The sequence below is a fragment of the Diabrotica undecimpunctata genome, chromosome 6 (assembly GCF_040954645.1).
Source record: "Diabrotica undecimpunctata isolate CICGRU chromosome 6, icDiaUnde3, whole genome shotgun sequence".
Classification (NCBI taxonomy): Eukaryota; Metazoa; Arthropoda; class Insecta; order Coleoptera; family Chrysomelidae; genus Diabrotica; species Diabrotica undecimpunctata.
Window position 1 is genome coordinate 103,050,398 of NC_092808.1, and position 27,202 is coordinate 103,077,599.

Here is a 27,202-nt window from a genome sequence, read left to right on the forward strand (position 1 = left end):
TGCAAAAAAGAGACGCCCACTTGTCAGCAATGCGCTGGTGAGCATCACGTAAAAGACTGTAAATCACGTATAGTTTGTTGTGTAAACTGCAAATATGCAGAAGTTTTAAAAATTTCCAATATTGATTTGAAACATAAAGCATATGATAGGAATTGTGAAGCCTATAAGAAAGTAGTAGAGCGATTACAAGAAAAAATAAGGTATCCTGAATTATCACATGGTAATTGTAAAATATAGCAATCAAGTCCAACCATTCTGTACCTAAACATTCAAGGATTTAGCACACATAAAACACAGTTATCATGGATTGCAAGTCAGAAAAAGCCAATTATTATGTGTTTATCGGAGACCCATGTTACCTCAGATTTTGCATCAAATGAAATAGATATTGATGGCTACAACTCAGTTGTTGGTTTTTCTTCAAGTAGACATACAGGAGGAACATCAATTTATATACAAAAAAGGTATCGTTATAAAGAAATTATTAAAGAAGAAAAAAACAAGAATATATGGTTAACAGGAATACAAATAAATATAGAAAACCAGAAATATTACATCTATTGTCTGTACCATTCACCTAGTGCAAGTCATGCTGAATTTTTGGAGGAGTTGGATGCGTTTTTAGATATCATTGAGATTGATGCTATCTTTGTGATATTGGGAGACTTTAATATAGATTTGGCAAGTATAAACTTTTACTCTATGAAATTAAATGATATTATTATTAAAAATGGTACCTATCAGCTAATAAACGAATACACAAGGATTACAAAATCGACATCTACTAGGATTGACCTCGTACTTACAAATCAAAAAGACATTAGTTGCAAGGTGCTCCCAACTCCAAAGATTACAGATCACTCGATAATTGTAGCTGATCTGGGTAGAAACAATGAGACGACACTTACAAAAACCTATAGAAAGTACAATATAATGGATGTGACAAGATTTCAAATGAAACTTATGGATATGCAGTGGCCGTCAAGTTCCTCTATAGATGTAAGTAACAATGCTGATATTCTAATAACTAATGTATTGTCTGCACTCGATCAGTTTGCTCCAGAAAAGTCTATTAATATGAAGGATGTTTGGGGAAATAAATTATGGTGCAATGAAGACATTGCGAATGAAATTAAAAAAAGAGATCAATATTACAAAAAGGCTATATTTACTAAAACTGATACTGACTGGGATGATTTCAAACAACAAAGAAATAGAGTCGTAGCATTAATCAGAATTACCAAACAAAATTATTATCAGGAAAAAATAGATGATTGTAAGAACGACCCAAAAAGAATGTGGAAAACATTAAAGGAGCTTGTAAACGGCAAAAAAAACCATGAAGCTAAAAGTGAAATAATATTTGATGGTGGGAGGGTTACTGGTAAAGAGATAAGTGAAAGATTTAATATATTTTTTCTAGACAGTGTAAAAAACATAGCAGATAGCATTATTTCAAACAAAACCCACCAAGAAATTTGTAGTTCAATAAATGTCGACTGCAAAATGGAAAAATTCAAAATGTTAGAAATGAAAGATTTAAAAAAACAAATGAAAGAAATGAAAAACAAAGAAAGTAATGTTGATGGTATTACAGTTCAAATTTTAAAGAGTTCCTTTGAAGTAATAGGCGACAAAATTTTGCATATTATAAATGGTAGTCTAGAAAGTGGCGTATTCCCAAGTAAATGGAAGAGAAGTCTGGTTGTACCAATTGAGAAGGTTCATGGAACTGTTAAGTGTGAGGAATTTCGACCCATAAATATGGTACCACCATACGAAAAACTGCTGGAATTATGTGTAAATGATCAAATAGTGGAGTACTTGGAAAGCAATAATGTGTTAACTAAATTCCAAGCAGGGTTTAGGAGAGGAAATTCCTGTGAGAGTGCAATGCAGACGGTTTTGTTTGACTGGAAGGGTGCGCTGGAGTGCGGGAAAATGATTGGTGTGGTTTTCTTAGACTTTAAACGGGCATTTGAAACCATAAACAGACAACTGCTATTGAGAAAGATGGAAAGGTATGGCTTTGGTGAAAAAATTATAAAGTGGTTTCAAGAATATTTGACTGATAGAACACAAGTGACAAAATATGGTGCCATTTCATCGGCTCAGACATCTCTGTATGGTGTGCCACAGGGAACTGTGTTAGGTCCTACTCTTTTCATACTGTATATAAATGATATTGCTGATGTTGTTAAAAAGTGTAAGGTACAGTTGTTTGCCGATGATACTGTGATATATGCAATAGGGGATAAGGTAGATGAAATAATCGATATAATAAATGAAGAGATATGTAATATATTAAAATGGCTCGATAATAATTCCTTAAGTCTTAATGTAACTAAAACAAAAATGATGCTTATAAAGAATAAAAATTTTAAATTAAATAACATAATAAAAGATGTAAAAATTAATAATCTTGCTTTGGAGAGAGTGGTTCAGTATAAGTATTTGGGATGTATTATAGATGAAAATTTAAGTTTTGTTGAACATTTTAAGTTTGTTACAAACAAAATAGCAAAAAAAATCTATGCATTGGGAAGAATGTCAAAAAATTTAAGTTGCTGGTCTAGGTTGACCATATATAAATCGATTATTGCTCCCCATCTCTATTTTTGCTCTACATTGCTGTTTTTAATGAATGCTTCTCAAATGAATGTACTGCAGAAAAAACAAAATAAAGCCTTAAGGATAATATTAGGATGTAGTGTATACACTAGTAGAACTGACATGCTAACAATGGCAAATGTTTTAAGTGTAAGACAGACAATTGTATGTAATAGTATGATTTTTGTTTATAAAATGTTAAATGGTCTGATACCTGTGCATTTGTGTAATAATTGTACCTTTGTTCGAGATGTACATGAATACAACACACGTTCTAGAAATAACTTTTATCTGAATAGGGTCAACACTAATTTTGGTCAGAACAATCTTTTTTATAGGGGATTAAAGCAATACAATGAATTACCGGAAAACATTAAGGCTTCTGGAAACTTAGCTCAATTTAAAAATTTATGTAAGATATATGTTAAGCAAAGCATTGTGATTTAATTTTAAGGGTATAAATTGATGTATTTATATGTATATTTTTCTAGCCATGTGCTATTAATAAAGATTATTATTATTATTAGACTTTTTGCAGATAAAATTATTGGAAAGTACTGCCAGTGAGGATGTTTATACTTATAAAGATATTTCCTTAGACAAATCCAGGGGGAATGAATGAAGAAGAATGGGATGATAACTGGTTCCACTGGATATGATTATGATTTTCATGTTTGTTAAGGAAAAAAGCAAATGGTACTATTAAAAAAGACCACTTGGAGCTAAAATAGTAATTGATATTTTGAAATAGCTGCCTGAACCATCTACAAATTAAATTTTTTCAATAAACATTTCATGACATCAACTGTCAACTAATGATATATCTGAAACAAAAAAATGTAAAGGCAACAGGAACTGCAAGTGCAAAAATGTCCAGTAATGGAGAAAGCTAATGAAGAAAAATGCATATGATTATAGATTTGACAAAACTAATGAAATTTTGTGTGTGAAATGGTATGACAATAGTGTTCTATGTTATCCAATTGTGATACCATTGAACCACTAGGTCAAGTGATACCATTGAAACACAAAGGTCGCAAAATGGTGAAAAAACTATGTCTATTGAATGGTGTTTTGAAAAATACTATACAAATACCTTAATGTCCCCATTAGAGGACGCCCTTGTATTTCAAAATGTTTTTGAAAAAAAAAATATTTTTTTGAACATAGTAATAAATGTAACCCAAACATCAAAATTGGCGAATCAAATGAAAAACGGTTAAGTATCAGCCTATTCCTGGCATTTCCACAAAATCGTCATCCGAAGAGTCAGAATCCGATTCATTTAAATTGATAATTACTGGAGCTATGGGGTTTATGTCGATTCTTTTGGCAGTCTCCCAATACTCATTAATAAGTTTCTCCGCATGTTTAACATAGTTCCTCCATTTTTCTGGTGTAACCTAAAATTAGAGCAAAGTTATTACCTAAGAATTAAAAAAAAATTAATTTACCTGTTGTAAAGATTGTTTCCAAAGATTTAAAACTGTGGCTTCATTTGTAACGCCAGCAGAAGTTATATTAGCATCGTAATACCTTTTGCAGTCAGACCAAACATTCTCTATTGGATTGAATTGACAATGGTATGGAGTGAGTCTCAAGACACAATGGCCATATTGAAGGGCCAGTCTATCCAACCTGTAAAACAAAATATATAAAAATGCCATTTAATAAATAAATTCTAATGTGTACTTAAATACTTTATCTCTATATGATACAGCTACATTTGCAGATGATACTGCAATAATAACCGACGAGAGCATCTGAGAAGTTGCAATACTACCTGGATATCCTTTCTAGATGGCTACATAAATGGAAAATAAGTGTTAATACAAATAAATCCGCTCAAATAACATTTACTACAAGAAGAAGCAGATCACCTCAATTTACCATAAATAACAACCCAATCCGTAAAAATTTTGGTAAAATTGCTTGAACTCCACTTGGATGAGAAACTGACATGAAAGACACACATAAAAGCAAAAAGAAACTGACTTAATCTGAAAACCCTTGGAAGATTGAAACGAATCTGGCCAAAAGACCTACTTGAGTAACTGTACGGAGAGGGAGAGCCATTGCTGAATGGATCATGGCACATGCATACTACAAAATACAAACTATTTACTTATTACTCCAAATGTTAGTGTGGAATAGATTGTAAATTTGCAATGAAATAAACAAAAAAATCTCTATGATGGCCACATTAAAGGGCCACTACTCTATCCAAGCTGTAAAACAAAATATATAAAAATGCCATTTATTAAATAAATTCTAATACATACTTAAATACTTTATCTGGTAAATGCTTCTTTACAATAGCCATTAACTCAAACTTCATCATAGACATTGAATAATTGTTATTTCGGTTTGTCAACCATTCTATTAAAGAATGTTTGGTCCAACTTGCATTTGGAATTTTTTCAAGTAAAGTTGAATGGTACATAGAAGAATTGTTCAAATGGGCGATTTGGTTACGGTTTAAACTTCAAAACACTCCTCCTGCTCCTGAGGGTGGCTGGTGGCTGCATAAACTCAAATAAACTGTGGTGGTACCAGGTACCATGTGCGACACGTGCGTTCCACTCGTCCCACTTTTCTTTATCTATGTCCCACTTTTTGCTAACTTTCAAAAATAACAGTGAACAATTCTTCTAATGGTACCATGCATTATCCATTATAATCAACGAAGGTTCTTCTAAGTTTCAAAGCTGATGCACAAACCATTTTTTAAAATTATCTGAATTCATTGAATCATGGTAGTCACAAGATTTACTTCCACTTTTGAATTGAAAATGACTTCACAGTTATTAATAAACCCATTTTTTTTTAAACATTGTATATGAGTCTGTGGCTTACGGGTAGACAAAGCAAAGGAAAATGTCTAAGGTCGGTGGTATCCCCAAGGCGTACCGTTCGGGGCCAGGTTTTAAGAAGAAGTCACTTCATATGTCATGGCATGGCGGTATTAGTGTCACTGTCATTATTATTTTTGTTTAAGGTTAGCTTCTTGAAAAGGTAAAAATGTAAATTTTGCAATTATTGATTGATGACTGGAAAGAACACGGCTAACATGGAAATTCGGAGAGATCTGTATAAAACACGGTTTTAAAGAAATGGGCATATTATCTAAGTGCAGTTTAGTGGCTTTCGAATTACTTAACGAAATGTTTGCAGCAGTAGGAGCAGGCTTCTTGGGGATTTTATATCTAGTTAAAAAGGGTTTTAATAAATATGATTCAATACGAACCTTAACTATACTTGTAATAACGACAGCCAGCGTGGCTTATATCACTAAAAAGAATAACAAACAAATTAAACCAAACAAGAAAAAAGTTATATGCATTACTGGATGTGATTCTGGACTTGGTTTTTCCCTAGCTCAACACACTGTTGATATGGGATTTACTGTAATAGCTGGGTTTTTAAGTTTAGACTCTAAAGGCTGTAAAGAAATTCGACAGAAATATGGGAAAAATATAATACAAATTCAACTTGATGTAACTGATTCATCCAGTGTTAAGGCAGCTGTACAAACTATTGAACATTTTTTAACAAGAAATTCAGGATATGGTAAGTTTTATTTCTTCATTAATTTTAAATAGTCTGTAGACATTGGCCTTCTGTCTGCTTGTAAAATAACTGGGTGTATATGCTTCATTTGCACAATTGTTTCCATTTTTTTTCAGTAAGAGAATTGAATAGATACTTACATTTTTACTATTTGTTTTTTTAAGACACATCATAGTTTGCCTTCATCTTTCATTATGCCTATTTTTATAATTTTTTTTCGTTTTTTCTAATACAAAACAGATGTCAACATTTTTTTTATGGTTACACAAAAATAAAAAATTAATATATTAACTGACTGATGTTCCTGTAACAATGGCTTATATTATTGTAAAATTAAATCAATGCATTTGTATCAGATATAGCCAGCCCAACTCTTATGCTGGGATGCAGATTTATCCTAGAATAACTTACACAATTATAACGTTGTTTGCTCTTTTTATATACTATAGTATACCACAACATACAATTACCACTTAGCATGTTATGAGGACTGCTTAGGACTGTTATTCAATCTGTACAGTGAAGATATTTTTAAGGAAGCAATATCAGAGGAACAACAGGGTATATAAATAAACCGTAAAATCTTAAACAACATAAGATTCGCAGACGAAACCGCTGTTTTTGCAGACAGTCTAGAAACATTGCAACGCTTAGTAAATAGATTACATCAAGTCAGTATTAAATATGGACTGCAAATAAACGTTGAGAAAACCAAGTTCATGATTATTTCTAAGCAACATACATTAGGAAGGGTAGATATTAAGGGGAGAACAAGTAGAAAGAGTGAATAACTAAAAATATCTGCGAACCTGGGTAAATGAAAACAATGACCAAGGTAGAGAAATAAGGACACGCATTGAAATTGCAAGACAAGCATTTATAAAAAAGAAAACAATGTTTGTCAATGAAGACCTTCCTCTGGATCTGAGGATAAGAGCCTTAAGACGCTACATGTTCTCGACTTTGTTGTATGGAATGGAAAGATGGACACTAAAAGTGGATAATATAAAGAAGTTGGAATCATTTGAGATGTGGTGCTATAGAAGGATTTTAAAAATACCATGGACCCAACGAGTTACAAACGCAGAAGTGTTAAGAAGGCTACAAAAGGATTGTGAGGTCATAAAGCACATCAAAACAAGAAACCTGGAATATTTAGGCCACATTACCAGAGGTGCGAAATATGATATATTGAGGCTCATAATGCAAGGTAAAATCAAGGGTAAAAGATCCATAGGAAGACAAAGAATTTCCTGGCTGAGAAACCTAAGAGAACAGTATAGTTGCAGCTCAGTAGATCTTTTTAGAGCAGCTGAGAATAAGGTACGGATAGCTGTGATGATAGCCAACCTCCGATAGGAGAAGGAACTACAAGAAGAAGAATAGGATATGATTGGTCGTACATATACTGCAATATGACAATAATATTAAATAATTTTAAATGTTTCATTTTTGACCAAATTCCACCATGATCCAAATTTATGCCAATATTCTGCACTTGAAATTTTTTATGTAATTAATGTCACATTATTTTAGCTTTATTTAAATTTAAAAGTTTTCTTACTGTCAACCAACTTTAGGGACAGTGGTATACTGAATTGTACATTTTTTCCATTGTAGTCTATTCACTTCATTAAATGTTGAATCCAGTTAATATTTTTAGCGCTCCATGCTATTATTAACAATGCTGGTGTCATGGTATTTGGAGAATTTGAATGGTTGACTGAAAGACTTATACATCAACAAATTGATGTAAATCTGATGGGTACACTGAAATTTACTAATGCTTTTTGTCCACTCATAAGACATCATAGAGGTAAGTACAAACACTTTTTTGACAGACTTCTACTTATAAAAATATATTTTTGTTAACCTCTCCATGTATGTGCCCGTCTCTGATATGAGTGTTCCTTACTGGTAATTTTGCTCAGGGTCGGCTGAGAGACAGGCAATCAATACATTTTAATTTTTAAAATTTTCAAGCACCTACGAATCTGCTATTTAAAAAGAAATGTATAAATACCTAAATAGCAATACCTAAATACCTTTTTTTATTGCCCAGCCAGTGTTGAATCGTTGTAAAATGATATTAATTTATCTAATAACTTGCAGTCAGAACCAAGGATAAGTTGATAGGGATTCAAATGTTTGTTTTTATACAAAGCGTTAGTGTATCTGAAGCAAATTATGTCTTTTCTTTACTCTTAGAGCTATTGTGTGCCTTATTTTCATTACAAGTGTTTGGGAAGTGAATTTTGTACCTAATAATCAGTAGATATGTATGTAATATACATTTTTTATTTTACTAAATTTATTTCATTATAATTTTTATTTGTCCCCTCAGTTGACAGAAGTAATAACCAAGAACAGAACAAAACAGATACATATGGAACTTTGCATCTAAATCATAAAGAAAAAGTTGTAGAAGGGGGAAACAATTTCATTTCAATTGTAATGGAAAGGATAAGAAAGATGTTTGTCTTCTATCTACAGTTCATAATCCACAGATGGAGACAACAAGAAAATGGATAGAGAAAGAAATGCTATTTCTAAACTGAATGTCATCATTGAATATAATGATACAATGAGAGATATTGATCTGCTAGATCAACACCTTCATGACTACCCAACCTCAAGAGATAGAGGGAAAATAATACAAAAAATATTTTTTAAATCATTAGATATTTCAGCATGGAACGCATTTGTGTTGAATTACATATATTATTATTATATGAAAGAAAATATGTGTTGGAAAACCAACTAATTTGTTACTACTCCAATTTAATCTAATGCCGCCGCTGTAGTTTGCATATCAAACTTATCTGTTATTAGGTAAAAAAGACCAGATGATCGTCAGCATATTTGACACCTCTCCCGCCCGCACACCACGTTGGAGGTACCAGTCACTCGCCTTTAGTTATTTAAGTTGTTTAGTCGCCCAAGACATTGTTCTTGCTCTCTCTCTCTCTCTCTCCCCCTGTCTCCCTCTCTCTCACTCGTTCTACACAAGACACAAGAGCAAAGTAGTTTAAACCGCTAATAAAAGTGTTTTGTGTAATTTCACCCCCACAAGAGGCAAGCAAACGAATCAGCTACAACACAAATCCTGTAACACAAATTCCACAGGTCACCATGAGCGTTTTCACATATAAAAAAAACATATTTTAACACTAGAAAGACAGAGGTGGTCATTTTGACCAATTTGCTTTTTCAAAGTTTAATATCTTTTCAATTAGTTGAAGGAGATTATTGTAATTTTTTGACTTCCTCCAAACTAAACTGTTCTATACATTGGTAGTGTTTTATTCTAAATTTATTTAAAAATTCTTGTTTTACGAAATAATATCCCTAGAAGGATGACAAATAGTCATTTTGACCCAAATCGATTTATGTGGGTTATTTCACAAATACTTTTACGTGGGAATTTTGTAAGAGGACAAGTGATAATTTTGATCCGAATCGATTTATGTGGGTTATAAATTTCACTTTTACGTGGGAATTTCGTTCAATTGGCAATATAATTTTCCAAGAATATTATTTCTAGAATTTGTTTTAAAGTTATTGTTGGTTTGGCATTTTTGTGCAGTATTAGTCTAAAAGCCGTCGGTGACAGTCTGTTATCAGATTGATTTTCAAAAATCTGGTCAAGTCGTGGTCGTGGTCTTACTCAGCAAACAAGCTTTGGATTATTTAGCGGAACTAGAACAATTATCTGAAACTGAATCTCTTACCATTTACCTTCCCCTGGAGAATCAGCTGGAGAAGGCCGTAACGTTCTTGATTTCTCATTACGTGTCCTAGATATTCCAACTTTTTAGTTTTGACAGTCATGAGAATTTCACATTCTTTCCCCATTCTACGCAGGACCTCCACATTAGTAACTCTGTCAACCCAGGATATACGTAAGATGCGCTTATAACACCACATTTCGAAAGCTTCGAGCCGATTCGTAGATGCAACAGTCAGTGTCCACGCTTCCATTCCGTAGAGCAGAACTGTGAATATGTAGCAGTTCAATAGACGGCATTTTGTTTTTAATGATATGTCTCGACTGTTGAAAATGGTTCTCATTCTAACGAATGCTGCTTTTGCTTTTATTATTCGCTGTTTAATTTCTGTTGAGTGGTCCCATTGGCTATTTAAATTGGTGCCTAGATATGTATATTGCTCGACTCTTTCGATATTCTGTTGGTTGATTGTAAGTTGAGCGTTTAGTATTGGTTTTTTACTAATTGTCATAAATTTGGTTTTCTTTATGTTAAGAGCTAGTCCGTATCTGTTGCTGACTTCTGTTATGCGATTTGTTAATATCTGTAAGTCATTCAGATTATCGGCAAAAACTATAGTGTCATCTGCATATCTAATGTTATTCAACCATTCACCATTTATTAGTATTCCTTTCGCACAATCGTCTAAAGGCTTCCTTAAATACCCATTCAGAATAAATATTGAACAACAATGGAGACAAAATACAGCCCTGTCGTACTCCACGTTCTATTGCAATTTTATCAGTTAACTGGTCTTCTATTTTGATTTTGGCCGTGTGATTCTAGTAAATGTTTCTGATAATTCTAAGATCTTTGTTGTCAATTCCAATTTCTTGCATTACAGTCATTAATTTGTCATGTTTTACTCTGTCAAATGCCTTCTGGTAATCTATAAAGCATAAGTATATGTCACAATTCACATCCCTGCATCTCTGAAAAAGCACATGTACAGCAAAAAGGGCATCCCGTGTTCCCAGAGCATCACGAAATCCGAATTGTGTTCTTGTTAGTTGTTCCTCACATTTTGTATATATTCTTTTGTGAATGACCTTTAGAAATGTTTTAAGTAAATGGCTCATAAGGCTTATAATTCTATAGTCTTCGCACTTCCTCGCATTGGGTTTTTTTGGAAGATTTATAAAAGTTGACACTAACCATTTTAGGGGTATTATGCCTGTATCATATATATTGTTAAATATATTTGTCAACCATTTTATGCCATCATAGTTCATAAGTTTTAAGAATTCAGAATGCGGAATTTGAAGCAACTAATTTTGGCAGCGATAACAGTGACGATGAATATTTTCAATCGCCTTCAAGAAGCTCCAGTGATGAGAGCACTGATAACTCCGATAATGAAGATCTTCAAAATCTTTTGACATCTATCATTGATGCAGAAACATCTGCGGATGGTACTGTGTGGGAAAAATCAATCTGAACACTTCTCTTCAAGGTAGAGCAGCTAAACGAAATATTCTGAAGGACCCTTCAGGACCCACATCATATGCAAAAACAAAAATTATTGTCGGATCTGCTTTAAGTGCTTTTCGCTTATTCATTGACGATTAGATTTTGAAACATATAAAACGGTGCACAGAAGTTGAAGCTTGTCGACAATTGCAAATTGAAGGGTGGAAAATTTCACCAGAAGAAATTGAAGCATTTTGTTGGGCTTTTGTATGCTCGTGGAATGTTAGGGCAAAACAGTTTTAGTCTGAAGAGCTTGTGGTCAACGAAGTGGGGACCTCCGATTTTTTTAAAGAATGCGTTGAGATAGATTTTTACAAATAATGCGATTTATACGTTTTGACATCCGGTCAACCAGACGCTATATCAGAAGACTTCATTCAGGGCGATAAATTTTGTCTAATTTCAGAGGTTTGGCAGCGATTTATTTCAAATTGTTAATCATGTTTTATATCTAACGAAAACATAAATTGATGGACAACTTTTTCCAACAAAGGCGATGTGCAGATTTACACAATTCATGGCTAACAAACCCGAGAAGTTTGGAATCAAGTACTGGCTGGCTGTAGATGTAGATTCTCGATATCTCCTCAATGGATTTCCGTATTTAGGAAAAGATGACACTCGCTCCTCTTATGAAAGACTTTCTGACCATGTAGTGTTGAAGCTGATGAAACCCTAACTAAAAAAAGGACGAAATATAACAACTGATAATTTTTTTACTTTTATCCATCTTGCTCAAGATCTCGAACGAAATAATACAACAATTGTAGGAACAGTCAATAGAATTCGAAGAGAAATACCAAAATCCTTGAAAAATAAGAATAGTGAGCTGTTTTCAACAAAGGCTTTCAAGCATAAAAACTGCGTTGCAATTGGTTAACAAGGTAAAGCAAATATAAACGTTATTTTATTTTCAACACGTCACTCGTCAGTAACAGTCAAAGAAGCAGGAAAGAAAAAGCCAGAAATTATAAAATTTTATAACCAAACTAAATTTGGTGTCGATGTTGTCGATCAAATGGCTAAGAAGTACACGGTAAAAGCAAGTTCAAGACGGTGGCCGTTGCAAGTTTTTTTATAATGTATTGGATTTGGCTGCAATCAATGCCTGTTCTCTTTACAAAGTTGTCACGGACAAGAAAATTTCACGTCGAAAATTTATCTTGGATCTCGTAGATGATGATTTTTCCTAGACTCAACGTTCAATATAAAAATTTGAAAAAAATCAGGCTATTTTTTATTCGAAAGATACACCTTCATGAATTTTTTCAGATTTTTAAAAGTAAAATTGCGCCCAGAAAAAAATAAAGTTGAAAAAGCTTCTTTTTTAGATTTAAGAGTTTCTATGGCCTCTGGGAAGCTAAAAATTTGTATGAAGTCATGTTTTTATATGCTTTATTTAAAGCACAAGTCGCGCAGCTGATCGGTGCGGGTCACTTTTGACCATATTATCTCGCTATAGCCTCTGACCGACCAATGTAGCCAGTACGTGACATTTGCATCGTGCCAACGATCAAAAGTGAAATTGGTAAACTCACTAAATTTAAATAATCGTGTTTTGAAATTTTTTGTTTCTGCGTAATTTTATTAATTTTTTTCCATGAGAACCTTCTACAGAGCATGAGAAAATTTAAAAAGATTACGGCAAAGTATGAATGAAATCGGTAAAATCGTTCTCAAGTTATGGCGTTACAAAGGAAATAAGGTGTAAAATGTTAAAAATATATTATATTTTACAAATTATTTTTTAATTGTCTTAAATAAGTATTAACTTATAAATATTTTTTTCAGGAAGAATAGTAACCATTACTAGTCATTGTTCCCAATCAGTACTTCCGGGCCTGTCAGTATATGGAGCAACTAAAACAGCTTTATCAGGATTTTGTGATGGTCTTAGAGTAGAGATGAACAAATATGGAGTTAATGTAATTCAATTTATACCTGGCTCGTTTACTTTACAAAGTAATATAATGGCTAAACAGCTCCAGAATGTTCAAGAAATGCATGATAATTTTTCTCCAGAGCAACATGCGTTTTACAGTGACTACTTCAAACGATACAATATTTACTTATCATTCATTACTCCTCCTCCGATGCCTTTTAAAATTGAAGATGAAGGGTATGAATTTTTTATTTAAGTAATAACCAAACATATTCTATTTAAGAATTACTAAAAAAGTTTTATTATTTTTATACACCAATGCACTCATTACTTGCAGCTAAGCTTTTTGTAGATATTTCTCGTTAATATACCCTTGTTTCGCCATGTTTATAAATTTGAGAAAGTTGTAGATTATTTTCTGTAATTATGGTCTCCAGTTAATATTAAAATTCCACCATTGCCTCTCTGTTGGCACTAAGCTTTTCGCTTTGTATAGTAAGCTTACCAATACCGTGACATTTTTGTGAATTAATGTAGCCAACCATTGGATGTATTGAAAGGTTCTTTCTTTGCAGAGATTCATTTTTATTAATATCATCAGCGGTCGCCATGTTACCGGCAGTCGTTTAGCGTCATCGCGTGTTTTTAAGCTGTTAGGTTGTTTTTCAATTTCGATGGCTTCACGAATGATTCTCGATTTTAAGCAGCGGATGGGAGCGGTGGTTGTTGCTTTTTCGAAATGTATTTTGTGGCCTGTCTGAACATGATGTTGGGCTAGACCTAAAGTAGTATACCCAGAGAAAAATCATCCCGAATTCCAAAGATATACGGCCTTCCAAAAATCCATAAACCCAATCCCCTAAGACTAAGACCCATCGTCAGTGCATACAACTGCCCCACTCAGAAATTGGCGAAACATCTCTCTTTATCCTTACAACTATTAGCCGAAAACGCCTCGTCCTTTGTCAAAAACTCTTTTCATTTCATTGATTGTTCCAGCGCATACCGTTCCCGTGCATACTGAGAGTATAAAAGCAGCCACAGAGTAAGACCGGTTGTCACTCGACACTAAGGAGTAGGCAGATTGAGACCTCAGTGCCGTTTGACGGTTCTTGTATTTATACAGTACGTCATGAACTCGAACGTAATCGTGTCCCTCTTGATAATGGCTCCAAAATAGGTGCCGAAACGTCGAGTATTAAATTCTTAACATGGTTCTTACCGAGAACTTAGTAATTTTCTTTATATATATATATATATATATATATATATATATATATATATATATATACAGTAGACTCCCTCTATAACGAGAACTGAAATGACAGACTAATTACCTCGTTATAAGCCGATCTCGTTATATGAGACAATAATAATACTGTGCATACATATGAATCTGTAGTTTTCTAAACCATTAACTTCCTATAGTGAAGCCATTCGGAGCAATATAAGATGCTAATAAATATTGTTTGAATGGCGTTTTTGAAAAAAAGTTATTTACTTTTATTGTCAATGAAATATATTAAAGCATAAAAGAGTTGTTTACTTTTATTATCAATGATATACGTTAAAACAAAAAATCTGTACTTATATTTTTTTCCAACTACATAATGTATAAAGCGTATTTTCAAGGATATCATAAACTATTGCTTCTGCAATTTTAAGAACTCTGTCATTTTTAACTGCTTTAAATGGTCCAGTATCATTCTATCATATTTTCTAAAGATGTGAAACAATTGTATTTATTCATTGTAAAGAAGTTTATTGCGAGCTGCAGTTAAGTTTATTGAGGGGCTGTTTGAAAAGGTATTTATTTATAGCCACGACCGACCAAAAACGTAAAAAACACGTTTTTGGATCTTATTTGCTCTCGTTATAACCAAATTTGCCTCGCTATAGACGGTTATAGTTTAATAGAAATTTCACGGGACATCTAATGTATCTCGTTATAAGCGAAACCTCGTAATAACCGTGTTCGTTATAGAGGGAGTATACTGTATATATATATTGTTATTCATATGCATCGTTTATTATTTTCTTATTTATTATTAAGGCATAGACCAGAACTATTTGTATAGCTGTTCTCCCGTTTCTATTTTTGCTTAATTTTTTGCCAGTTTCATTATTACATCCAATCAATTTATTTCCCCATGGGTATTGTGCAGATAAATTCCCTATTTAGACACCATTAATCCGATCGTACTTCTCTGTTTATATGGTATTTTTATAAATAAAAAAAATTGTAATCAAGTAGTAAAAGGTCCATTTGACTAAAACATTAATCACTTTTTCTCAAGTTTCATATTTATATTTCTTTATTCTATTTTTAATGTTAACAATTTTTTTTACTTTAAATTTTTTATGATCTACAGCTATAAATAACACTATTTTAATATATTAATGTATACATAAGTTCTCCCGTGTTAGATTACATATGATTAATATTAAACAGTTTGCTGTTTTAAATTCGAATACTGTTGAATAAGGCATTAACATCCAATATTGAAAGACGTCCTGATTAATATATATACAAGAAAATAGTCATATATGATGTAAATTTAGTTAAAAAAAAAATAAAATTAAACATCTAAACTTCTACTTCTACTTTTAATGTAATTAAAAAGCCATAACTGAAACTAAAAACGGAAAACTCGAAAGTCGAAATCTTGGACGTTATGAAACAAAGGACACTGTTTAAAAAAATCAACAAAGGTATTCGAATTGTAGAAGGAATATTAAAAACAAGATAAGCAAAACAAGAGTTTGTTGTTGTCTATTCAACGTAGTTAAATCGAAATCTAGCAGCCGAATATCTACATAAATATGAAAGAAGCTGCCGAATTATACAAAAGTAAATCTACTGAATTATTAATGAATCAGCAACGGAAAATCATCATTGCTACAGAAACAAAATTAAACAGTATGTGTAACTATATGAAAGAAAGTTTTATTTAAAATTTTTTGTAATATGTAACCTATGTCTTCCTATTAGGGAACCGTCTCTTGCCGTCTTTACTACTCTATTTGTTGTCTTATATTATCTGTCCATTCTACTCTTCTATTTCTTACGCAGTCCTTGGTGTTCTCCACCTTGCATCTAAGCCCTATATGTGTATTTCTATATCTGTTCCATAGTGATTTACCATCAATTTTTCCAAGTGTGTTTATCTCTGCTATTTCTAACATCCTTTTTATACTCTCTGTGTCAGTTCGTGTTTCTGCCGCGTATGTCATTATTGGTCTGATGACTGTTTTGTAAAATCTTTTCGTAGCTAGATAATGTAATGCCTAGATATTTACACTCCATCACTTATTCTATTATCTGACCTTCCAGCTCCAATTTACATCTTAGTAAATTTGCTGTTATAACCATGCATTTTGTCTTTTTTGGGTAAATTAACGTGTTAAATTTTCTGGCGGTTATATTAAATTAGTTCAGCAATCATATTCACTTTGAGAGAGTAGTATTGCGTAGTAGTAGAGTAAGTGATTCTGTTGGTGCGTTAATTATGTTATTTTTACGTTTTCCCAGATTTCCTTGATGTTATCGTTTTCATAACTTCATTCCCAGCAATCTTCTCTGATATTCTTTTTCTGTATTAGTATTCCGTGGATTCTGTATTTATTCCTGCGGCTCTGATTTTTGTTGGTGTTGGAGCCGCTCTCTTGGGTGTGAAGTATTTCATGATGATTCTTATTTTACATATTACTAGGCTATGGTCGCTACCTACACCAACTGAGTTAGACATCCTACGTCGATTATTTTTGATAAAATATACTCTGAACTGATAAATTGCTTGTAAAGAACAATCACTCAATGTTGTAGTAAACGTGTTTAGTTTAATTTAATCTAATGCAGTGACGAAATACCCAAAGATTTATTAATTTCTAGTTTTATGACCCTACCGAAAATGATTAATATTGTAGAGCACAGTTAGTCGTGTGTTAAAAATATTTTTGAAAATCATTTATGTTCGTATTTACAGCAGATGCGAAGAGAACTAGGGCAACACACATAAGCAAAGTGAGACATAAGAATCTCACAGGAATCAGAAAGCAAAAGTAACAGTAGACAGAGAGAAGTCAGAAGAGATACCACTCGTTACGTTATCGATACCACTAGCGCGGAGTCAGGCTTCCTTGTTTAACAAGAAATCTTTTAGTAAGCATTAGTTAAAAAAATGTGAAGACACACAAAAGATAAGGTTCCGAGTGAAACAAGCTCAAGCCACTCTCATAAAAATGTAGACTGTATTATATATCCGCGATAGCAATCTATTCGTATGGACTTTTATTCTCAGATGTTATGTATTTAGTAAACTAATGTATGAAGTAGCAGCATGGACACTTACAGATATCTTTGTAGGAAACTGTAGCCTTCAATGTATGAACCTACCAACGTATCCTGTGAATTTCATGTATCGATAGGGTCTGAAACATAGAAGTACTAAAACAACTAATAGTCCAGGAAATGAAACATTTCACCTCGCAATTTTTTCGTCCTGCGTGGATTGACTTGAAATTTTAACAGAAGGTAGGTAATAGCCTAAGGATCAAAATCTATATCGAACCAAAGTGCGCCAAAGCCTTGGGGGTGGTTGCCACCCCATCTCGGGGGTGAAAATTTTTTTTTCATGTTTTAACCACAGGTTTCGATTAAAAAAGTGATTCTAAACAAAAAATGTTCTATACATTTTTTTTGTAAAACTGATGTTTTTCAAGTTATTCGCGATTGAAAGTAACAACATTTAGACGAAAAAATCGACGTTTTTAATCGATTTTTCGCGAATAACTCGAAAATGGTGCATTTTATCAAAATAATTGCAGAGAACAAATTTGTAGCTTTTAAAAAAACAAATACAATTCATTTTTAAAATGTTTTTGCCATATAATAGGAACCGAAATACGGCCTATCAATGTTCAGCGGTTTTCTTCAAATGCCAAATTTGAAAGATTCAAAGTCAAATATCGGGAAAATGATGCATTTTTGGAAGAAAACTCATACAACCTTTTTTAAAGAGCATAAATAGACCTATCATAAAAAAAAGACTCTAGCTCAAAAATTGAGTGAGTTATGATGAAAATAAGGTCAATACCTCATTTTTTACGAAAAAATCGATGAAAACAACCCCCATAATTAAAATCGATCTTCACCCTTCTGCAATTCTCTTTGTACATGTATTGTTAATACGTCCAAGAAGTTTGGCCCATTTAAAATGCTTAGTTTTAGAAAAAGTACAGCTTAAAGCGAGAAACGATTTACAATTTCTTTTTTTTTACCCTTCTTTTTTTAAATATCCCCGAAAATACTGAATATATAAAAAAAATAAAAATGTACTAAATTGTAGCTTTTTTAATGACTAAAATTTTCCTTTATTTAGATTTGTTGTACAATGAATATTTGGCGAGATATAGCCGTTTAAAGCATCGATTTACGATCAAGCACCATCTTCTTCGAGCCCTTTAAACTCACCCCATTTAAAAACCAAGGGTTCCAAAAAGATTTAATTCACAGATCCTTGTAGCTCTTAAAAACCTCTACAAAATCGTTTTTGAAGAAACACTCTATCGTTAAAAATGAAGGAAATACGTTAAAAAAACCAATTAATTTTTTTTTCCGGAAAATTCCATTAGTATAGTACAGTACATTTCGGAGCATAATAATCTACAAAACCGGTATATTAGGTTGTGGGGCGTTATACATTCGAAATTTTAAGCGTTCTTATTTTGAAATCCCATACAACAGAATAAAATATCTGCTCATATGTCTACGTGTGTGAGTGTATATTTCGTTGGTTCCTCGTCAGTGTTTTCTCAAGTTTAAAAGAAGTAGCACGTGCGCGTTGATTTTTAAGGGTTGAAAATTTATGAAATTGTATTTTAAAGTATAAAAAAATCACTATTTAACTAATCCAAACCAAATTTCACTCATCTTAAGATTTGTAATGTTATTTTACAATTTTTGAAAATTAGGGGTAGTTTTCACCCCTAAGAACAATCAGGGTTCATCGGCATGGCATAAACTATAAAGCAGAGGGTGAGTTGAGCTTAAATACAAATTTTTATCCAAAGCGATCCAAGGCGAAATCATTTTTTTAGAATTAGTAATTTTTTTACATTAATCTCTAACAAGGGTTGCTTTTTAAGGGTTAAAATATGATGGAACTCTATTCAAAAGTATAAAATAATCATTATTTAACTAATTCAAACCAAATCTTACCCATATTCAGGTTTAATATGTTATTTTATCATTTTTGGCAATTAGGGGTAGTTTTCACCCCTAAAACCCTTCAGCGCACTTCGGTTCGATATAGATTTTGATCTTTGGGCTATCACCTACCTTCTGTTAAAATTTCAACTCAATCCATGCAGGACGAAAAAATTGCGAGGTTTTAACTTTTTTCGAGCTTCATTTCCTGAACTATAAATAAACAAACCGAAATCATACATACCATCAAAGAAAAAAGAAAATTAGAATATTTGAGATATATACTGCGTAGGTCAAATTGATGGTAAAAGGGATCTAGATCTTGCAGAACTTTGTGGTTGTAAGTAAGGAGACGAGCTGGCACCGACACTATTCAACCTGACTCTCGAATATGTGATAAGGCAGCTATCTCGAATATATGATAGAAATAGGTAATATCCCAGCAAATAAATCAATACAGATTGCCGCCTATGCCGATGACATTAATATTATGTCTCGCAGAACAGAAGAGGCGGCAGAAATATATTCACAAATAAAAACAGGGACAGAAGAGACCGGACTAGAAATAAATATTCAAAAGACAAAAAGCTAACACAGGCAAGAGCTAGGATAAACAGACGCACAGTTGAAGTAGAGGACGATATTGAAACTATAGAAAGTTACACATATCTGGGAGTAGCATTAAACACGGATGGAACAGAAAAAAAGAATTATATATAAATCTTTTTCTGATTTCCTAAGGCTAAGGTCCAGCTCTCGTATCATCATTTTGGTGATCTGTCTATTTGATTTCTGAGTCTCACTTCATCTTGTGTCTGATATCCTGTTGACATAGTATTTTCAAACTCACTTGCTTGATCAGAGAAACCATCTTCGCATATCATGCATATAATATTGACATTATACTTACAATTCATTATCCATCATTTACCATGATACTTCAAGGCCATTACCAACGCCTGCATGAACGTTATAAAAGATCTGCGAAAACTCTGTCCAGAATATTTTTCAGGATTTGATATTTTTAACAATGCAACAGTATCTTTCCCTATTTTGGAAAATTCAAAATCAACAATTTGAATACGAATTTGTTGCCAATAATACCAATTTAGCTTTCTGGTAATTTGAAAATATCGTCGGTTCTCTCACCTTCGGAATATTTTGACACAGTGATTGTGAACTTAACTGACTAACTAAACTCCAACAACTGATACTGATTCTTAACCTCAAAAATGTCAATGAGGTATCGAACCTTAACCTTATGCAATTGCTAGAATTTATTTATTTGCTCTTTTGCCTTTTAGATTATATAAGGAATATGAAAAAACTTTACTGGACGAAAAGCCTGATGCCGTATACAAAAATGAGGACTACAGATACAAGATGTTTCACACTCTGTTTCATATTAGCCCTTGGTTTATAAGAGATTGGCTCGTCACAAAGTTTATGGCTATGCCCACTTATGTGTCTAGTGATAGTAATATTATTACGGATAGTTATGATGATGATCTGATATTGTGATTTAAATAAAGTTTTTAACTGTAGTGTATTAAGTTTGTTATTGTTGTATTATTTTTTGTTTATACTTATTTTAACAGAAGTTTTCGGAAAGTTAGAAGACTAGAAGAATATCAAAAATAACCGCCATTAGGAAAAACTTAAAATATTGTTACAGAACACAAAACTAGAGATGACATACTCGGTATATATATAGTGGTTCGATTAGATCACAAAGCTCTTAGGTGCATTTAAAATTCAAGAAGCTGACAGGTTGTTTAAAATGAATCAATTTACTCTTTTTATTCTTCGTCTTGTTCTTGCCCCAGGCGAGATACTAGTTTATTATAGCTGGCACTTGGTTTGAAATGAAATCTTTGTACCTAACCATTTCCTTTTTTAAATTAACTATAACAAGAACTCCCATTCTCCCAGGGCCGAAACAAAAAAATTTCTCGGGGGGTGGGGGCAAAGATCAGTTTCCCGATTCTCTCCCACGCCCTCGTCAGAACACTAAGGTATAAGCTACACCTACCTGAGGAAAGGAACTTCCTCCGTGGCTATAATGCAGGTACTTCTGATAGTAAAAGAATAAATATTTTAGCAAAAGCTGCTATTGCTTTGTTGAAGTAAATGGCCAAATATATGGCCTAGAAGGACAAAATTCGATAAACTTCTCGTGCTCGAATCGGTATCAATAGAGTGTTATGACTCATTTTAGCATCCCTGTTTATATAGATACATATACATTAGAAGAAATTGTGCCCAATGGTATCACTAGATGTAAGTCAAGGTTTTGATAAGATTTGGCATAAATGAGTTTATAAAATTAGACAAATAATACCACTATTCTTTCGAATACTTACATCATACTTGGAAAACTAACAGTTCAGAACAAAAGTGAATGGAGAAATATCCAAAATATATACCATTAAGGTGGGAATTCCGCAAGACAGCGTCCTGGGACCTCTCTTATATTTATTATATACGTCTGATCTTCAAATAACGTAACAATTGGTACATTTGCAGGTAATACAGTAGCACTTACAAGTCATAAGCACATTAAAATAGCTACACAATTCCAAGACTACTTGTATGAGCTTGAAAACTGGCTGGAAAAATGGAAAATAAAAATAAATGAAATCAAGTTAACCCTTTCGATACCATTGCCCTAAAAGTACGATTTTCATTTGCAGCTCTGATGAGCGAGCTCCGTACTATTACGCAAATTAATCTTCATCGTTCAGGTTCTGTATAGTATTTACATCTTTCAAGAGCTATAATCGTAATAGTACGTTCTACATTGTCCATCTTGCTTACTAGTATCGTTTATGTACGTTACGATCCACAAATACACCATACTGATGCCGTACATACACGGCAGCACATCACCCACCCTAGCGCCGTACTTTCTGAATACCGTTTTTTTTTTTAAGTTCTACGAAAAAAAATTCCACTACTTCGATAAAACGAATATAAACAGACTGCCGACAAACGAAAAACGATTCAACCACTTTTAAGTTTTCCACTGTAAAGTTTTCCCGGTGCCGTATATGAGCAACCCGCAACTGATACTTGACCCGTAGCGAAAGGGTTAACTTACTTTAGCAAGTTAAATAACTTTCACTTTACGACAAGAAACAACACCACCCATAATATCAACAATGAGGAAATATCCTGGACTAAAACAACCAAATACTTTGGGCTACATCTGGACCAAACCCTGTGTTGAAAGGAACACATCAGCAAAATACGAAAACAAAACAACTAAGACAAAAAGAAAAAATTAGTTAATTAAAAAAACTCATAAGCTGTCAATAAATAATAAAATTTTAATTTATAAAACAGTTATTAAACCAATACGGACATATGGCATAGAGGTGTGGGGCTGAAGTAGTAAATCCTATATTGCTATAATGGAAAGATGTCAATAAAAAATCTTAATAGCAATTGTTGGTGCACCCTGGTATGTAATCAACCAAAGACTCTATGAGTATCTCAACAGTAAAAGAAGTAATCCAGCCAAAGAAATCACAATACATTCAAAAAGTGAACACACACTCCTATCCATTAATTTCCGCAATACCTCAACATCAAGTTATCAGAATACTAAAGCGACGTTGACCAACAGACCAGTAACATGGACACATGAGCCTCTCACTAGAGGGGACCATATTACGCCAGAATCGAGGAACAGGACCTAAACTCATCACAATAACTTATAAAATACCTTGTTTTTATTCTGATTGTTAATTTATTAGTTATAATAAAAAAAATACTTTTAATACTTGGAGAATGTGACATAGTTATTATGCTGAAAGATATTCAGATCAACCACGAACGAAGCCTTTATAGATAATAATGACCATACAATTAATGTTCCTGGTTACTATGCTACTTATCCCGAAGAGCCATTAGGTTGTTCAGTGAAATAAAAAAAAAACAAAGATTTAATCCTTATTCTTACACCATAGTTCAAAGTTTAAAGGAAACAGACTATTATAAAATAATATACCTAATTTGTAACGATAAAATGTCAAGAAGATAAGGTTTAACCGGAAGTGGCATGTCTGTCAAAATAAGTTCGTCATAACTTGTAATTCCCATAAACTCATTTTCAAAAATATCGTGTAAGTAGTTTCCGATATATAGATAGTGTAAGCTTGCCGTGAAACACCCTGTATAGTGTCAGCGTAATAATGCTCAAAAAATTGTGCAACAAAATTAACAATTAAACAATTTTTTTGGGCCAAAAAAACATTTTAGAATAATTTTTTGTACTTAAAATGTGCTATAACATCAATAAAAGCAACTTATGCATACTAAAATATTTATTTCATCATTAAACAATGTAAGTATTAGGCAAAAGTAAAAAATGACACTTTCTCCAAATAAAAAAAAAAGGTTCCTAAAATTGGATATCCTATCCAAAATTAGAAACCTATTTTTAAATACAAAAATCACTCACGTAAGTGTTCTTTTTATCACTACCAGCACACTCTTCATCTGTGGCGCACCCAGGGGGGTTTTGGGGGTTAAACTCCCTCCCAGAACATATAAAGTAAAAAATATATAAAGGATAGTAGGAAAATGTAACTTGTCTTTCACACACAATACAAAAAATTCAAAACGCTAATTGAATAATAAAATTGCCACTTTAAATTTGTAGAACACTATATTATATTTAGATATAGATACCTAATATTAGGCTTATGAAAAAGTAGACAGAACGAGTATGTTGCGAGTAGCATGCACCTACAGGACTGTATCAGGCCTTGTGGATATCACGGGCTGTGTTCCTCTACATTTGTAAGCAGTAGAAAAGAGACATCTCTATGAGAGAAGAGAGCATTTGACAACAGCTATATAAAAAAAGAAGAAACAGAAAGATCAATGGAAAGATGGCAAGAAGAGTAGAACAAGGTAGATGTTGCCCAGTGGGCCAAGATGCTGATCCCGAGTCTAAGGGACTGGGTACATTGTCTGTTTTAGGGCGTATCTTCATAAGTTCAGAAAGACAGATACAGATAAATGCCTATAATGCGAATATTGGAGTGTAATAGATGTACAGTGGAGAGAAACAGAATGTATAAAGAAATAGGTATGAACCCTGTGACTGTAAGAGAGATGATCGTGAAGATGACGGGAAGTACGGAGGGATGGACGAGTGTTCACAATTACATCCGAGCAATCATTAAAAAGAAAGAAGAAAAAGAGAAGCCGCATTTGAAAGTTAAAATAAGTTTATTGACGTTTGAATTTTTGATCTTTGATCTTGCACTGATAACTTGTTTATACTCCAACAATTAATAGAAAAAAGAATAGCGGTTGGTACCGAAGTACATCTAGCCTTTATCGACCTAGAAAAGGCGTATGATACAGTTTCAAGACTTAAATTGTGGCAAACTTTACAACAACTCGACATTGGTCTATACCTTTTAGTAATAATCACAGAAGTATACAGGGATAACACTACTTACCTAAAAATCGGAAATAGACTATCAGAGCCAATATCAGTAACTAAAAGACTAAAACAAATTTGCAGTATGTCACCCTTACTGTTTCATTTATATATTGAGGCAGCCCTCCAAACTTGGAAAAACCACTGCCAGGGAATGGGAATCCCCATAGGAAATGACGTACTGTTCTCCCTGAACTTTGCGGATGACCAAGTCGTCCTAGCTCAAGATTCTTATGATCTAGAATTTATGATAAAGCGTCATAAAAAATGGGGGTTACAAGTCAGCATGAAGAAAACAGAATATTTAGTTATCAATTCAGATGCAAGGTTTGTTGATAGACGAGGACGTAGAAATCAAACATTTGAAAAAATTTAAATATTTAGGTGCACTCATTGTCAAGAACGGCTTGGGAGAAACCGAAATTAAATACCGAATTAATCAAGAACCATGATTAATGCAGACCTGAAGAGAAGATTGTTGGGAGTTGAAATAAATTATTTGAGAAGAAGTGCTAGAACATCAAGGCAGGAAAGGAGGACCAACGAATCTATAAGAAATAACATGAATGCTACAGAAACGTTCATTGACAGAATAGAAAGAAGAAGTTCAAAATGGTTTTGACACCTATTGAGAATGCCTGACGAACGTTGGCCCCAAAAACTTCACAAATGGAAGCCCCCTGGAAGAAGAAAAAGAGGTAGACCTCGACACTCATGGAATGAAGGAATTAGAAGAGCGATGGAATCGGGAGGTTTGGAGGAGGAGCATTCCTTGGACCGGCAGGATTGGCGGAGGAGAATGGGAATACGGCGATAGGCGTCTCCAAAATGTATTGTATTTACAAGTTGGATTAATGTCAAATTTCAATATAAACTTATTTTAACCTTCAATTGTGGCTTATTCCCATTAAAATAGTAATTACTTTAAAATGCCACGAGAAAATAGCTTCAGAACAATAGATAAGATCTATATAAGAGAAGGTAGTGTTCCAAAAATGCCGTCAGCCTTACAGAGGCCACTCCACTTTCGGAGTACGGTACGTGCGACAGTCAACTACGCACAAGTAAGAGAGGGTGGTTTTAGGTGGAAGGCAGGATAATAGATACCTGAATCTTTGGCACTGCTATCTTTAGTACTTTAAATTAAACTAAAACCCAAATTTTAAGTACTCAAAATAGAGGTAGCATAAAAAAATTTCAACCCCCCCCCCGAGACAAATTCTGGGTGCGCCACTGCTCTTCATGTGACTATCTGAAGCAACTTGAACACTGTACCTACTTTTCTCCATGTTGGTCTTTTGAATAATGTTCAGTGAAGAAAATACACTTTGCGTCACTTTCTTGATCGGTATCCATATCTGAATCATCATCATAAGGAACGTTTGAGGAATCTGAAGATTCACTTTCTTCTTTTACTTTCGTCATATTTTTATTTTTGACCATCGTCTTCTTTTTAGTTTTCTATAAAACCTTAAATTTTGGCAACTGTTCTTTATTTTTAAGTGATTCTTTTCTTTGTTTTTCTTTAATGCTAGCTTCGAAATCATTTTTGTAGGGCGTACTTGTAATTAAAGGTGCAGAACCGGTTTTACGTCCCCTATTTGAAGTAGGTATTGATGAACTGCAGGATGGTAAAGGTGAAAAGTCTTGAACTTTTACAATGTTCGATAACTGATTAATTTCTACACTGCTACCCATTTGATGTCTCGGGGGTTTTTTTCAATAGACAGTTGAATTGAGCTACTGGTGTGATTTGGTTTCAATGGCAACGTCTTATCAGAAGTATGTTGTCGAGGCGGAGTTCTTTCTCTTTTTTTTTTCTAAAATAAAATCTGCTTCTGAAAAGATATTCCGATTAAATGGAAAAATTCCTGCTTTACGAAACCCATTGGCCGATATCTCAGCAGTAGCATATTTCTGATAAGCAGGGCAGAATAATGAACAATTATCTGAAAGGATTCTACATTTCGAGAAGGATTATTCTTTAACCAATTTTGGATTTCTTTTGAATAGTATGTCTTTAATGGAGACATAAACACAAATCTAACGGTTGGATTTTATGTGACATATGGGGAGGGATGCACACAATAGAAATATAATTTTTTTCTCGCTAAGTCTATAACGTCCAGATTCCGTGTATGACTATAATGGGCGCCAAGAATGAGCAACACGTCTTTTGAAGGTTTTACATGATTATTAAAATATTGCACCCATCGCGTAAAGATGTGGCTCTGTAT

At 33.2% G+C, this 27,202-nt stretch overlaps 2 protein-coding genes across 2 annotated transcripts; one reads left to right on the top strand and one right to left on the bottom strand.

Annotated features, from left to right (window-relative positions):
• Positions 1–3,836: 3,836 nt before the first annotated feature.
• Positions 3,837–5,474, bottom strand: LOC140443671 (uncharacterized). The gene is made up of 3 exons (XM_072535043.1): positions 4,893–5,474; positions 4,065–4,248; positions 3,837–4,013 (listed from the first exon to the last, which is right to left on the bottom strand). Exons 1-3 carry the CDS (start codon positions 5,051–5,053, stop codon positions 3,837–3,839), a joined length of 522 nt encoding a protein of 173 aa, XP_072391144.1. The 5' UTR covers positions 5,054–5,474.
• A 109-nt stretch (positions 5,475–5,583) lies between these two features.
• On the top strand, positions 5,584–21,051 carry LOC140443670 (D-beta-hydroxybutyrate dehydrogenase, mitochondrial-like). Its single transcript, XM_072535042.1, has 4 exons — positions 5,584–6,180; positions 7,844–7,996; positions 13,209–13,536; positions 20,812–21,051. The coding sequence occupies exons 1-4, from the start codon at positions 5,724–5,726 to the stop codon at positions 21,026–21,028; spliced, it is 1,155 nt and encodes a 384-aa protein (XP_072391143.1). The 5' UTR covers positions 5,584–5,723; the 3' UTR covers positions 21,029–21,051.
• Positions 21,052–27,202: the final 6,151 nt, after the last annotated feature.

What these genes read in the sequence shown, in the direction of transcription:
- LOC140443671 (XM_072535043.1), bottom strand. Translation starts at nt 5,053, where the DNA reads ATGTACCATTCAACTTTACTTGAAAAAATTCCAAATGCAAGTTGGACC. An exon ending in TTACCAGATAAAGTATTTAA is followed by an intron (nt 4,249 to 4,892) that starts GTATGTATTAGA and finishes TTTGTTTTACAG; the next exon opens with GTTGGATAGACTGGCCCTTC. An exon ending in GGAAACAATCTTTACAACAG is followed by an intron (nt 4,014 to 4,064) that starts GTAAATTAATTT and finishes CTCTAATTTTAG; the next exon opens with GTTACACCAGAAAAATGGAG.
- LOC140443670 (XM_072535042.1), top strand. Translation starts at nt 5,724, where the DNA reads ATGGGCATATTATCTAAGTGCAGTTTAGTGGCTTTCGAATTACTTAAC. An exon ending in AACAAGAAATTCAGGATATG is followed by an intron (nt 6,181 to 7,843) that starts GTAAGTTTTATT and finishes TAATATTTTTAG; the next exon opens with CGCTCCATGCTATTATTAAC. An exon ending in ACTCATAAGACATCATAGAG is followed by an intron (nt 7,997 to 13,208) that starts GTAAGTACAAAC and finishes TATTTTTTTCAG; the next exon opens with GAAGAATAGTAACCATTACT.